General features: G+C 34.2%; 1 protein-coding gene across 1 annotated transcript in view; it reads left to right on the top strand.

The window, feature by feature from the left end:
• Positions 1 to 14,608, top strand: part of SENP7 (SUMO specific peptidase 7) — a 164,019-nt gene extending 149,411 nt beyond the window's left edge. Inside the window, exons 18-24 of the mRNA XM_080799916.1 lie at positions 1,149 to 1,241; positions 1,862 to 1,986; positions 3,013 to 3,065; positions 10,107 to 10,150; positions 10,245 to 10,313; positions 10,988 to 11,138; positions 12,761 to 14,608. Of these exons, the coding sequence (XP_080656042.1) occupies positions 1,149 to 1,241; positions 1,862 to 1,986; positions 3,013 to 3,065; positions 10,107 to 10,150; positions 10,245 to 10,313; positions 10,988 to 11,138; positions 12,761 to 12,898 (673 nt within the window). The 3' untranslated portion in view covers positions 12,899 to 14,608. The remainder of the gene's footprint in view (positions 1 to 1,148; positions 1,242 to 1,861; positions 1,987 to 3,012; positions 3,066 to 10,106; positions 10,151 to 10,244; positions 10,314 to 10,987; positions 11,139 to 12,760) is intronic.
• The last annotated feature ends 928 nt before the right edge of the window (positions 14,609 to 15,536 follow it).

The raw sequence follows: 15,536 nt of genomic DNA, 5'->3' as shown, positions 1-15,536 counted from the left end.
ATTCTTTTCTAGATGGCTTTTCTAAATGCTGTAACATAATTTCTTTATATTCCTTATGACATTTATACTTTAGTTATTTGTTGTGGTGGTTTTCTGCCCTCATTATTTTATAAATTCCTTAAAGGTAGTGTGGGTGATTTTTATTAATTGCTCATAGAAAACTAATATTTAGGGGCGCCTGGGTGGCTCAGTTCGTTAAACGTCTGCCTTTGGCTCAGGTCATGATCCTAGCGTCCTGGGATCGAGTCCCGCTTCGGGCTCCTTGCTCGGCAGGGAGCCTGCTTCTCCCTCTGCCTCTGCCTGCCACTCTGTCTGTCTGTGCTCGCTCTCTTGCTCTCTCTCTCTCTGACAAATAAATAAATAAAATCTTAAAAAAAAAAAGAAAACTAATATTTATTGCAGAAACAAAATGGAAGATGGGTGAATGGTGGGTATACTTAACTCATTATCTTAAAATTTCCTTATATATGAAATGGAAGGAGATGAATGTCATCTTTAAAAAAATCTAAGAATATATGCCTCATTCCTCCTCTTCCATTAAGTTTTGATACCTCCCTCATCACATATAAAACATTTAGATGATTCTCTTAAGATTTTTATCATGTCCACATGAAGCTAAATCCAATAAATAAGTATAGCTATTTTTACTTGCCAAACTACTTTTGGAATCTATAAACATTTTACAAATTGCTTTTATTCTTTTTATATTATTCTTTATAAATAGTGATTAGGATTAAGAACAAACTAGACTTAATGAAAAGGGGTGAATATTATATATCTTAATGTGTGTTAAATATTATGTATCTTTTTTTTTTTTTTTTTTTTAAAGATTTTATTTATTTATTGGTGAGAGAGAGAGAGAGAGAACACAGGCAGACAGAGTGGCAGGCAGAGGCAGAGGGAGAAGCAGGCTCCCTGCCGAGCAGAGAGCCGGATGTGGGACTCGATCCCAGGATGCTGGAATCATGACCTGAGCCGAAGGCAGTCGCTTAACCAACTGAGCCACCCAGGCGTCCCAAATATTATGTATCTTAAAGAGGATGGTTAAATAAACTGAATCTAGCATTTTTTCCTTGTATGAAAATGACTCTTGAAATCTGTATCTTAAAGTTTAAATTTTTATATGTAAAAATCTTTCATATTCTCAGAATGGCACAGAGAAGACATAAACGAGTAAGAACATGGACTCGTCATATAAACATCTTTAACAAAGATTACATTTTTGTGCCTGTAAATGAGTCGTGAGTATTTCAGATTATTTAAAGACAAAATTGGAGCATACAGAAAAAAAATATTTTTTCTTATGGGTATGTAAGTTACAGGTATTGTTTTTAATTTTTTCCGAAGAAATGGCTAGAACTATGAGTTACTTATCTTAAATTTTGGTTTGACAGTGGCTATATTGTAAATATAGTGGAAAAAAAAATGACAGATACCCACAAGACTATACTGACTGAGACATTGAATTTTTCTTTCTTGGACTCAAAAGATTTTCTGCATAAAAGATCAAAAGGTTTTAGGATGAATCTTAAAATATTTAAGAGAACAAGCTCTTCAAGCACAAATAGAAAAAAGTTGATGTTGTGAGTCTGTCTATTTATTAAAGCAGTTTCTCAGTAGGAAGCACTGATTGGATGAAATAAATAAATTTGAAATAGCTCAGATTTTACCCTAAGTAGTCTTACTGCTTATTGAATTACTTTTGTAATGTGTATTCCATATTGTGTCAAATATTACAATGGGCTTCTTCAGAATTGGTATGAAAATTGTCATACCCACTTTCTCAGCTGTAGGTCCTGAACACATTCTTTTGCATTGTTTGGATTTTGTGTTATTAAGATTGTATTTTTTTTTTCAACAGATCTCACTGGTACCTTGCAGTCATTTGCTTTCCATGGTTAGAAGAAGCTATATATGAAGATTTTCCACAAACATTATCTGAGCACTCCCAAGTTCAGCAGTCTCAACATGACAACAAAACAATAGGTGGTAAACTTAATGTAGTGTTTTTAATAATAATGACAACAATAAAATGATTATAGTGAACAATATGAAGTTAAAAGATACTTCATGACAGTTTTTTATTATGACACGTATTAGAAGAAAGAATAAGAAATCTGAAATTTTCAAAATAGATGCCCAACCTCATGTATAACCAGATGTAATTCTTAATTTATACTGTTATGTCAAGTTTTATTGTAGCACTTTTTGTAATTTTGCTAACATGACTAAGAATTCATGTTATGGATCTGCAGACATAGACCAGTTTAGGTCTTTTGCCTCCTTGGTTAAATTTATTCTTGGGTATTTTATTATTTTTGGTACAAATGTAAGTGGAATTGTTTTCTTAATTTCTCTTTCTGCTACTTGTTATTAGTGTATAGAACTGCAACAAATTTATGTATATTAATTTTGTGTCCTGCAGCTTTATTGAATTCATTTATTTTAAGTTTTTTAGTGGTGAAATCTTACATTTTTTTCTTAACAAATGAACACAGTTCTTGTTAACACTAGTAAATTGACTAGGTAATATCAGGTATCTTAAAATTTTTCCATGATTGGGGCACCTGGGTGGCTCAGTGGGTTGGGGCCTCTGCCTTTGGCTCAGGTCATGATCCCAGGGTCCTGGGATCAAGCCCCGCATCGGGCTTCTGCTTAGCGGGAGGCCTGCTTCCTCCTCTCTCTCTCTGCCTGCCTCTCTGCCTGCCTCTCTGCCTACTTGTGATCTCTGTCAAATAAATAAATAAAATCCTTAAAAAAAAAAAAACTTAAAAAAAATTAAAAAAAATTTTTCCATGATTTTTCTTATGTTACAATACAAATCTTAATTAAGTATGCAAATAAGCTTACTTTTTTGAAAAAAAAAAGAAAATTATGTTTTTAATAGATGTAGTCTAAAAAGTAAGCAGAATTATTAATAGCCATTGTCATTAATACTGACCCAAACCACATCTAAATATTTTGCATTAGACATAAATAAACACTCATAACTGCTTTATTATTTCTAACTAGATAATGATCTACATACTGCTTCAACACTGTCTTTGGGCACAGAGGATTCCCAAGTAAGTATATTCTTTTAGGTATAAAAGAGGGAAAACTCTTGAATGTAATAATTTTATCTGTAAAATAAGGCATAGTGAGGTATGGACTATGATGGATATATATATTTTTTTAATTTTTTTATAAACATATATTTCTAACCCCAGGGGTACAGGTCTGTGAATCACCAGGTTTACACACTTCACAGCACTCACCACAGCACATACCACCCCCCCAGTGTCCATACCCACACCATCCTCTCCCGACCCCCCTCCCCCCAGCAACCCTCAGTTTGTTCTGCGAGATTAAGAGTCTCTTATGGTTTGTCTCCCTCCCCATCCCATTTTGTTTCATTTATTCTTTTTCTACCCCCCAAACCCCCCACGTTGCATCTCCACTTCCTCATATCAGGGAGATCATATGATAGTTGTCTTTCTCCGATTGACTTATTTTGCTAAGCATAATACCCTCTAGTTCCATCCACATCATCGCAAATGGCAAGATTTCATTTCTTTTGGCAGCTGCATAGTATTCCATTGTACATATATACCACATCTTCTTTATCCATTCATCTGTTGATGGACATCTAGGTTCTTTCCATAGTTCGGCTATTGTGGACATTGCTGCTATAAACATTCGGGTGCACGTGCCCCTTCGTATCACTACGTTTGTATCTTTAGGGTGAATACCCAGTAGTGCAATTGCTGGGTCGTAGGGTAGCTCTATTTTCAACTTTTTGAGGAACCTCCCTGCTGTTTTGCAGAGTGGCTGCACCAGCTTGCATTCCCACCAAGAGTGTAGGAGGGTTCCCCTTTCTCCGCATCCTCGCCAGCATCTGTCATTTCCTGACTTGTTAATTTTAGCCATTCTAACTGGTGTGAGGTGGTATCTCATTGTGGTTTTGATTTGTATTTCCCTGATGCCGAGTGATGAGCATTTTTTCATGTGTCTGTTGGCCATCTGGATGTCTTCTTTGCAGAAATGTCTGTTCATGTCTTATGCCCATTTCTTGATTGGATTATTTGTTCTTTGGGTGTTGAGTTTGCTAAGCTCTTTATAGATTTTGGATACTAGCCCTTTATCTGATACGTCATTTGCAAATATCTTCTCCCATTCTGTCAGTTGTCTTTTGGTTTTGTTAACTGTTTCCTTTGCTGTGCAAAAGCTTTTGATCTTGATGAAATCCCAATAGTTCATTTTTGCCCTTGCTTCCCTTGCCTTTGGTGATGTTCCTAGGAAGAAGTTGCTTTGGCTGAGGTCGAAGAGGTTGCTGCCTGTGTTCTCCTCAAGGATTTTCATGGATTCCTTTCTCACATTGAGGTCCTTCATCCATTTTGAGTCTATTTTTATGTGTGGTATAAGGAAATGGTCCAATTTCATTTTTCTGCATGTGGCTGTCCAATTTTCCCAACACCATTTGTTGAAGAGGCTGTCTTTTTTCCATTGGACATTCTTTCCTGCTTTGTCAAAGATTAGTTGACCCTTGAGTTGAGGTTCTATTTCTGGGCTCTCTATTCTGTTCCATTAATCTATGTGTCTGTTTTTGTGCCAGTACCATACTGTCTTGATAATTACAGCTTTGTAATAGAGCTTAAAGTCTGGAATTGTGATGCTGCCAACTTTCCACATTCCTCTGGCTATTCGAGGTCTTTTCTGGTTCCATATAAATTTTAAGTTTATTTGTTCCATTTCTTTGAAAAAAGTTGGTGGTATTTTGATAGGGATTGCATTAAAAGTGTAGATTGCTTTAGGTAGCATAGACATTTTCACAATATTTGTTCTTCCAATCCAGGAGCATGGAACATTTTTCCATTTCTTTGTGTCTTCCTCAATTTCTTTCATGAGTACTTTATAGTTTTCTGAGTATAGATTCTTTGCCTCTTTGGTTAGGTTTATTCCTAGGTATCTTATGGTTTTGAGTGCAATTGTAAATGGGATTGACTCCTTAATTTCTCTTTCTTCTGTCTTGTTGTTGGTGCACTGATTTTATATCCTGACACTTTACTGAATTCCTATACACGTTCTAGCAGTTTTGGAGTAGAGTCTTTGGGTTTTCCACATATAGTATCATATATGATGGTTATTGTTGGACCATAATAAATGTGTTGTTTTATGGTTCTTTGATATATTTCATGGGGATAGGAAACAGAATAAGAGAAATTATCATTCTTCTTGCATTTGTGTAGCTTACTTTAACTTTTTTTATTTGTTTATTCAGTAATTTATTAGTTCATTTTCGTTGGTTCCTTTTCAGAGTATTTTTTTTAAGTTTATTTTTTTAAAAATTCATTCATGTGAGAGAGAGAGACAGAGAGGGGGAGAGGGAGAAGGAGGGTCTCCACTGAGCCAGCCAGGAGCTTGATGTGGGGCTTGATCCCAAGACCTGGAGATCATGACCAGAGCCGAAGGCAGATGCCCACCATCTGAGCCACCCAGGCGCACCTTCAGATGTACTTTTATTCTTCATCATGTCAGCACTTTTTTAAGCTAGTGTAATTAGTAATCTAAACCTAAAAATATATAAATGTATATATATTCAATATATATTTATATATATTATATATAAAATGTATATATATTTAAAAATTATTTTTTGAGTGTAGTTTGACATACAGTACTACATTAGTTTCAGATGTACAACATAGTGATTTGACAATTTTAAATGTTATGCTACGTTTACTGCAGGCATAGCCACCATCTGTGACCATATATTGCTATTACAGTGTCACTGACCATATTCTTTATGCTGTGACTTTTATACCTGTGATTATTTATTCCATAACTGAAGCCTGACTCTCCCACTCCTGCTTCACCCATTTTGCCCATCCCCTGATGCTCCTCCCCTCTGGCAACCATCAGTTTGTTCTCTGTATTTATAGATCTGATTCTGCTTTTTGTTTATTTATTAATTTGTTTTTTAGATTTCACATATGAGTGAAATCTTGCGGTATTTGTCTTTCTCAATCTGACGTATTTCACTTAGTGTAATAGCCTCTAGCTCCCTCCACATCATTACCAATAACAAACTTTCATTCTTTTTTATTTCTAATACTCCTCTGTGTGTTTGTGTGTGTGTGTGTGTGTGTGTGTATGTGTGTGTGTACATCTTCTTTATCCATTCATCTGTTGATGGGCAATTGGACTGCTTTCGTATCTTGGCTATTGTAAATAATACTGCAGTAAACATTATGGTGCACATATCTTTTTAAATAAGTGTTTTCACTTTCTTTGGGTAAACACCAAGTGGTGGAATTATTGGATCGTATGGTATTTCTCTTTTTAATTTTTTGAGGAAACTCTGTATTGTTTTTCACAGTGGCTGTAGAAAACCAATTTACATTCTCACCAACAGTTTATGCAGATTTCTTTTTCTTCACATTCTCACCAACACTTGTTATTTTTTGTCTTTTTGATTTAGTCCCTTCTGGCAGGTGTAAGGTAGTATTTCATTGTGGTTTTAATTTACATTTCCCTGATGATTAGTGATGTTGAAATTTTTTCGTGTGTTTGTTGGCCATCTGTAGGCCTTATGTCTATTCAGATCCTTTGACCATCTTTAATTGGACTTAAGTGTGGGTGTTAAATTGTATAAGCTCTCTATGTATTTTGGAAATTAACCCTTATCAGATCTGTCTTTGGCAAATATCTTCTCACATTCATTAGGTTGCTTTTCATTTTGTTGATGGTTTCTTTTTCTGTGCAAAAGCTTTTTGTTTTGATGTAGTCCCAATAGTATATTTTTGTTTTGGTGTCCTTTGCCTAAGGAGACAGATCTCGAAAAATGTTGCTAAGGCTGATGTCCAAGAGTACTGCCTATGTTTTCTTGAAGTAGGTTTATGGTTTCAGGTCTCACATTTAGGCCTTTAATTTTGAGTTGAATTTTGTGTATGGTGTAAGAAAGTGATCCAGTTTCATTCTTTTGCACATATCTGTCCAGTTTTCTTGACACCATTTAATTGAAGAGGCTATCTTTTGCCCATTGTATATTCTTGCCTCCTTTGTTGTAGATTAATTGACCATGTAGGTGTGGGTTTATTCCTGGGCTCTCTATCCTATTCCTTTGATCTGTGTGTCTCTTCTGTGGCAGGACTATACTGTTTTGATCACTGTATCTTTGTAGTATAGCTTGAAATCTGAGGTTAAGATACCTCCAACTTTGTTCTTCTTTCTCAAGATTGCTTTCACTATTTGGGATCTTTTGTGGCTCCATACAAATTTTAGGATTATTTTTACTAGTTCTTTGAAAAATAATATTGGTATTTTGATAGGGATTGCATTGAATCTGTAGACTACTTTGTGTGGTATGGACATTTTAACAATGTTGATTCTCCAAATCTGTGAACATGTTATGTCTTTCCATTTGTTTATTTGTCTTCAATATCTTTCATCAGTATTTTACATTTTTCGAGTATAGATCTTTCACCTGTGAGGTTGTTTATTCCTAGATTTTTGTGCGTGTGTGTGTGTGTGTTTTGGTATAATTATAAATGGGTTGTGTTCTTAGTTTCTATTTCTGCTATTTTGATATTAGTGTATAGAAATGCACCAATTTCTGTATATTAATTTTGTATCCTGCAACTTTACTCTTTTCATTTATGAATTCTAATAGTTTTTTGGTACAGTCTTAACAGTTTTCTATATATAGTGTGTCATCTGCATATAGTGACAGTTTTACTTCTACCTTACCAGTTTGGTTGCTTTTTATTTCTCTTCTTGTCTGATTGTTGGACTTCCAGTACTACGTTGAATAAAAGTGGTGAGAATGGGCATCTTTGTTGCTGGTCTTAGAGGAGAAGCTTTTAGTGTTTCCCCATAAGTATGATATTAGCTATGGGCCGTCATACATGAACTTTATGATGTTGTTGAGCTATGTTCCCTCTAAGCCCACTTTGTTGAAAGTGTTCATCATGAAGTGTTCACCATGAGTGGATGTTGAATTTTGTCCAGTGCTTTTTCCACATCTATTAAGATGATCATATGGTTTTTATCCTTTAATTTGTTAGAGGGATGTGTTACCTTGGTTGATTTGTGGATACTGAACCATCCTTGCATACCTGGAATAAATCCCACTTAATTGAGGTGAATGATTCTTTTAATGTAGTGTGAAATTCAGTTTGTTAGTATTTTGTTGATGATTTTTGCATCTGTATTCATCAGAGATATTGGCTAGTAGTTTTCTTTTTTTGTGGTGTCTTTGGTTTCAGAATCAGAGGAATGCTAGCCTCATAGAATGAGTTTGGAAGCTTTCCTTCTATTTTTTTGGGATAGTTTGAGGAGAATAGATACTAACTCTTCTTTATTTTTTTTAATTATTTATTTTTGAGAAAGAGAGCAAGCAGGGAGAGGAGCAGAAGGAGAAGGATAAGCAGACTCCACACTGAGTGCAGAACCCAATGTGGGGCTCGATCTCATGATCTTGTGATCATGACCTGTGCTGAAACCAAGAGTTGATTGTTTAACTGACCAAACCATCCAGGCGCCCCTAACTCTTCTTTAAATGTTCGGTAGAATCATCTGTGAATCTATCTGGTCATCAACTTTTTGATTGTTTTTTGATTACTGATTTAGTTTCATTACTAGTAATTGGTCTGTTCAGATTTTCTATTTATTTCTGATTCAGTATCGGAAGATTGTGTCTTTCTGGGAATTCATTCATTTCTTGTAGGTTTTCCAATTTATTGGCATGTAAGTTTTCATAATCCTTCATATTAATTGGGTGTTGTTACTTCTCATCTTTCATTTCTGATTTTATTTGAGTTGTCTTTCTTTTTTCTTGATGAATCTGGGTAAAGGTTTATTATTTTGTTTATATTTTCAAAGACCCAGCTCTTGGTTTCATTAATCTTTTCTGTTGTTTTTCTTTTTAGTTTTAATTTAACTAATTTCCACCCTGATCTTTATTATTTCTTTCCTTCTAGCTTTGGGCTTTGTTGGATCTTTTTGTAGCATCCCAAAGATTTTGGACTGTTTTGTTTTCATTTTCATTTGTCTCCATGTATTTTTTTAATTTCCTCTTTGATTGCTTTGTTGTCCCATTGGTTGTTTAGTTGTATGTTGTTTAGGCTCCACATTTTTGTGTTTTGTTAACTTTTCTTTTATAGTCCTCCAGACTGGCATGCATGGTTTAGTTTTGGTGTCTTAATTGACCAAAGTAACCACCTAGTGATTTTTTTTTTTTTTTGGTAGGTACAGAGAGCAGCAGCCTTGCCATCCTGGCATAGGCTTATTTCTTTACCCTTACTGGTATAGGGTGGGCAGAAGAAATAAAGTTTCCTTTTCTGCTGTAACAGTGACATGATAGGGAAGTTTCTTCTTGCTTATAGAAACAGGCTTCCCAGGAGTGGCTGGGTGGCTCAGTTGGTTAAGTATCTACCTTCGGCTCTGGTCACAATCCCAGGGTGCTGGGATCAAGCCCTTCCTTTTCCCCTCACCTCCCCACAGTCTCTCTGTCTCCCTCAAATAAATAAATAAAATCTTAAAAAAGAAGAAGAAGAAAGAAACAGGCTTCCAAATTAGGTTCCTGGGAACACTTGTTCTAAGATGCAGATTATGATAAAAGGATTATAAGGTCAGTTAGGTTGGGTAAATCCTGTGTCTTAGTCCTCTCAAAGATTCACTGTTACATTAGAATAATAAAGGTACTGAGAAGTTTTTCATTAAAGAAATCTGCTTGAAGTTTGATCTGTTGTTTCTCAAATTTGTCTCCACCAACAGCATATGTTGAGTTAGAAAATGTAGGTAAGAGTAGGTTAAATTAACTTGTTTATCTTTGCTTAAGATGATGACTCTGAATAGAAGTAGTTAGAATTCTAGGTTGTTTTTAGGCTATGGTAAAGTGCTATAACTTCTTGAGGCCACATGTAAAAGTGTATATATAAGATACTCTCACCAGTATAAGAACATAAATCAGTGAATTTCTGAAAAAATGACGTTGGCTCACTTTAGATGATGAAAAGAGCTCTTACTTGAAATTTGAATTTCAGAGTATTTCAAACATTTTAAAGAGTAACAATTTATTCAAGTTGGTTTTAATTGTAAAGTCATAAAAATTCCTATTATTTCAGAGTACCGAGACAAATCCATCAGTACCAAAGAAAATGTGTAAAAGGTAGGTACATGCTGTAATAATAGTTTTTTCAGATATTTAAATTTATTCCATATGCAGGTATGTACACCTTGATTTCTTCTTTTGCTTTTCATAGGCCATGCATTCTCATACTAGATTCCTTGAAAGCTGCTTCTATACAAAACACAGTTCAGAATTTACGAGAGTAAGTAATGACAATTTTACCCTCATTCTGTTACCTAAAATCTCAATAATTTTGAAGTTACTGTAAGAATTACTGAAAAAACTATGCCGCAAATTATATTTTACTACGTATTTAGATGAAGTCTACAAATATAATCAATTATATATATCCCCATGTATGTTAATATTCAAGTATTAATATTTCTCAAATATTAACTTGTATATATTGAAAGAAAATTCAGAATTTGTATTCATAACTGAACAAAAAGTGTAATTTTACAAAGGAGCATTGCAGATATTAGTGATTATCAAAAGTATCATTTTAGAAAAAATAACTTTTTCATATTTTTATTGCTTGTGTGCATGTGTGTGTGTGTATAATTTTGTAATTTACTATAGGATCTGGAAATAGCTACCAACTAAAGTTTTAAAATAATTTATCAGTTTACTACATAATATAAATGAGTTTATGTATATGAGTTATGAAGTTGAGTTGTTGAAAAAAGTCTAGATTTTAGTCTGAAACTCAGATGATTTTAAGTAGTAACACTTAAAGCCTTAAAACACTTGTACTGTTAAATTTGGAAATTTGACTTGAGGCAACACATCTGGCAGCAAATGTTTTTCTATCTTTGTGTTAAATAGTAATAGTAAAGGGATTTCTACTAGAATCACTCTACTTTTTGATGATTCAAGGTATTTAGAGGTAGAATGGGAAGTTAAACGGAAAACTCATCGTGAATTCAGCAAAACAAACATGGTGGACCTATGCCCTAAAGTTCCTAAACAAGATAATAGCAGTGATTGTGGAGTATATTTACTGCAATATGTGGAGAGCTTTTTTAAGGTATGTAAAGGTGTAAATAAATTTTTTATTCACAATTAGTAGGATATAATCACAAATTACTGGGTGAGCAAGAAAATATTACGGTAAGAAAGAACATAATTAAACCACATATAATCCAGATATTGGAGTTATTTAACAGAAAAAGAATTTTAAAATGGTTTGAATAATATGTTAGAGAAAACAGTCAAAGATGAACAAAATGAGTAGAGATGGAATCTACTAAAAAATCAAGTGGATATTCTAGAGCTGAAAATGCATAATAATATATCTGAAATTAAGAACTTACTGGCATTTCTGTGATGAATCACTAAATCCTGCACCTGAAACTAATATTACACTGTATGTTAACTAAGGGGAATATAAATAAAAACTTAGAAAAAAAAGTAAAATGAACTTATTAGTTGGGTTTAGTAGCAGACTTGGATGCAGCAGAAGACAGGATTAGAACTTGAAAAAAAAAAGGGCAATTGAAGGAATTCCACTATATTTCAAAGAGAAAAAAAAAAGAACATAAAGAACAGAATATAAGAGACAAGTGTGACACAGGTCAAAAAGTATAATTTACATGTAATTAGAGTTCCAGAAGGATTAGGTTGGGAGAGAGAGAAAGGCAGACAAAAATTTGAAGAAAAAATTTCAAAGCTAAAAGGCCCATATATTGGGGCACCTGGGTGGCTCAGTCGGTTAAGCGTCTGCCTTCTGCTCAGGTCATGATTTCAGGTCCTGGGATTGAGTCCTGCGACAGGCTCCTTGCTCAGCAGGAGGTCTGCTTCTCCCCCTCACACTCCCCCTCACTCTCCTTCTGTGCAAGCACTCATTCTCTCTCTCAAATAAATAAATAAAATCTTTTTAAAAAATAGAAGACCCATATACTCAAGAAGCTCAGAAAACCACAAGCTAGATAAATACAATAATAAGCACGAGTGTTAAACTTTCTAGCTCATCAGTGATACTATAAGTAGCTGTATTAAGGAAGAAATTTTAAAAGCAAGGAATCACTGTTTGCTTTTTAAACTGTCCACTCATTACTTTAGTCATTACCAACGTTATTTGTGAAGCCCCTCTCCACTATCTGTAGGCCGGGGGGTTGAGACTGGAAGTTCTAGCCCTCTAATTGCATTATTGGTTGTCCTGGCAGCCAGCCCCATTTTTTGGTGTGGTGTTATGAAAATGGGTATAGGAGTAGAGTATTTTTGACTAGTACTGAATGCACTTTTAGCACATAAGGATTATAGTATACAGTTAGAACTGTTCATATAGTTGGGGAGGAATGGTAATACATAGGTTTAGGTGAATTATATATTATATGAATTATATCTCAGCAAAGCCATTATTATTATTATTTTTTAATTATTTATTTATTTGACAGACAGAGATCATAAGTAGGCAGAGAGGCAGGCAGAGTGGGGGGGGAAGTAAGCTCCCCGCCGAGCAGAGCCCGATGTGGAGCTCGATCCCAGACCCTGAGATCATGACCTAAGGCCCAACCCACTGAGTCACCCAGGTGCCCCTAAAGCCGTTATTTTAAAAAGCTAGCAATTTCTCATTTCTTGTAAAATAAAATAAAAACAAATTTGAATTGTACTGCTAAAGTGATTGCATTCTTTCTTTTCTTTCATTAGGATCCTATTGTTAATTTTGAACTTCCAATTCATTTGGAGAAATGGTTTCCTCGTCATGTAATAAAGACCAAACGGGAAGATATTCGAGAGCTCATTTTGAAACTTCATTTACAGCAACAGAAGGGCAGCAGTAGCTAGTTAATCTGTACAAACATGACACAGATGTTCTATAAGATTACTGGAAAGCCGCTTATCAGCATTTGTGTTAGTCAGCTCACAGAGAAGAAAATAACTTGTGGTAGTTTTATAAGTCATTGAACAGTATCTAAAATATATAAGATATATTATTAGATTGTTGAGATCTCATAGATGCAGTGGAAAATGGGGGTGGTATAGATAAACTTATTAGATAGAAATTAAAATTTCATAAATATTTGATATTTTTCTGATTAAATGTTTCTGATTATGCAATAGCATATGTAAATGTGGGAATGTTTTTGTAGATAATAAAACTATGTGATCTGTACTTCCATATAACTGGGAGTTGAGGGGAGTTAGGTCCTCCCTGGTGCCAGCCCCAGTGCTTGTCAAGTTTGTTGACAAGTCACATTATATTGTAATTCTCTTCTTTGCAGCTGAAGCATGCAGTATGAATACTGTGTATTTTTTTAAAGAAGAATTTAGTATTAAGGCTTCAGAAAATGCCATTTACGGCATCCCTTCTGTATAGTGTAAAAGAAGACACGATGTTAGGAAGATGATAAAAATGGACTCTTTCAAAGCGCAGCTTATTTTTCTCAGTTGCTAAATGGAACCGTTACTCTGCTGTAAATTGTTATATGTTCTCTTTTTCTTTTGATGTCATATGTGGGGATCTGAGAATTTAGTTCATTCATTCAGAATGAAATTTGGAACAAAAAAATTTTAACTGTCCAAAACAGATTTGTAAAAATTACATATGTAGCTCAATTAGTTTATATGAGATATAGCTTTATCAATATTGACTTCTATCCTATTCTGATATCTTAGAATGTATGTATACAGTTTCTGTAAGTGTAGAAGATAAAATTGGTGTCCCCATAACTTTAATTAAAAATACCCTCAAAATCTTATTTATTAATTGTTAGAACTAAATATATAATTTTATAACTCTGTTTACCCAGTACTCATCTGCAAAGCCAGATTGCTAGAATTGCTTTTATATTTTTAAATTGTAGTTTTTAGAAACCTATGATCCCCATGGAGCTTAAGTTTTTATTAAATGTTCAGGTAACAGTTTTGAATTCATGTGATGATGGTAGTATTACATGATTAAAGACTTCACAAGCTTTTGATGTTATCAGGAAAATTTTGAAGGGCAATGATACTGTATTTTCTCAGATAAGAAACATGTTTTCTAAGAGTTATTTTGATCTTCTGTTTTAAGCATTTCTTGGATTTATATTGTTAACTGTGTATAAAGCAGTGAAGCAAAGGCAATTTAAGATAAAGCTAAAAGTTGGAACATTTTATTTCAAAATCATGTGAATTTGAATTTGTCAGTTAAGCCTCAGTGTTTTTGAGTTTTTGTTAATCTTGTCACCATCATTATATTGTTAAAGATATTTGTCTTTTGGAGATTTCTTATAAAGATGGTTATAATTACATGTTTTCATTCCCAACTTGTGTGTATATGGGAGGGGACTTTTTAAAAAGACTATTAATTATTTCATACATCTAATTTTGGGAAAGCAAGTGTGTAATACATCTTCTTGTGACTTCTTAACTTTTTGTTTGTATGTTTTTCAAAGGTACCACTGTCCTTTATCATGTTTTGAAGATTGTTTAAAATTCATTTTCCTAAATTCATGTGGAAATGATGCATTGAATATCAACATTTTATATTAAACATGTTTCCAATTCATTAAATCAAGGTGTAATATTCTTTTCTTAAGAAACATGAGCCATTCTTAGAAATAAATTTTCAAATTTATGATTTCCAGTTCATATCATATAACTGATGCTTAGATTAATTTTTCTTTCTTTTTTAACAGGCATATAGTTAATTTGTTCATTCAGGAAACATTTTTAGAGCATCTATTAGTAGGCAATTTGCTAGGTACAAAAAAATGAAGCGCAGCTTTTGTTCTTGAGTCATTTATAGTCTAGTGGGAGAAATGGACATATGAATAGTCTTAATATTCCTGGTAAAAACTGTAATAGACTTTCTTGGGAGCTCAGGAGAGAGTTCATCCTAGTTGTGTATGTGTGTTTGTGTGTGTGTGTGTTAGTGAGAAGTGGTAGAAAGATAGTAAGTGGGTTGTCACTGGACAGGGAAAGTCTTTCCAGAGAAGATAATACTGTTTTTAGTTTACAACTCTTGGGATAAAAAAAGTAGTAGCTTTTTTGTTTGTTTGTTTGTTTGTTTGTTTGTTTGACTCCTATCTAAGTAAGACTTAGAAAAAGTTTAATGCCTCTTTTTTTTTTTTTTAAAGATTTTATTTATTTATTTGACAGACAGATCACAGGTAGGCAGAGAGGCAGGCAGAGAGAGAGAACGGAGGAAGCAGGCTCCCTGCTGAGCAGAGAGCCCGATGCGGGGCTCGATCCCAGGACCCTGGGATCATGACCCGAGCTGAAGGCAGAGGCTTTAACCCACTGAGCCACCCAGGCACTCCTCTATGTGCTGTCCTCATCTTTCCAGTATCACCTACTTTTTAATCATATAAAATTATTCACTTATGCTGTAATTGCTTTTGGCTTAACACCAAGCTTAAGCCTTTTCTTCATAGCAAATTATCTTGGGTTTGCTTTCTTTTCACTAGTGTTTCTTTAGAAATGTACTGGGCTAAAATAA

Source organism: Martes martes (assembly GCF_963455335.1).
Source record: "Martes martes genome assembly, chromosome: 1".
NCBI classification, from domain to species: Eukaryota; Metazoa; Chordata; class Mammalia; order Carnivora; family Mustelidae; genus Martes; species Martes martes.
Note: the sequence above shows the minus strand (reverse complement) of the source record. Positions and strands in the feature narration are given on the sequence as shown.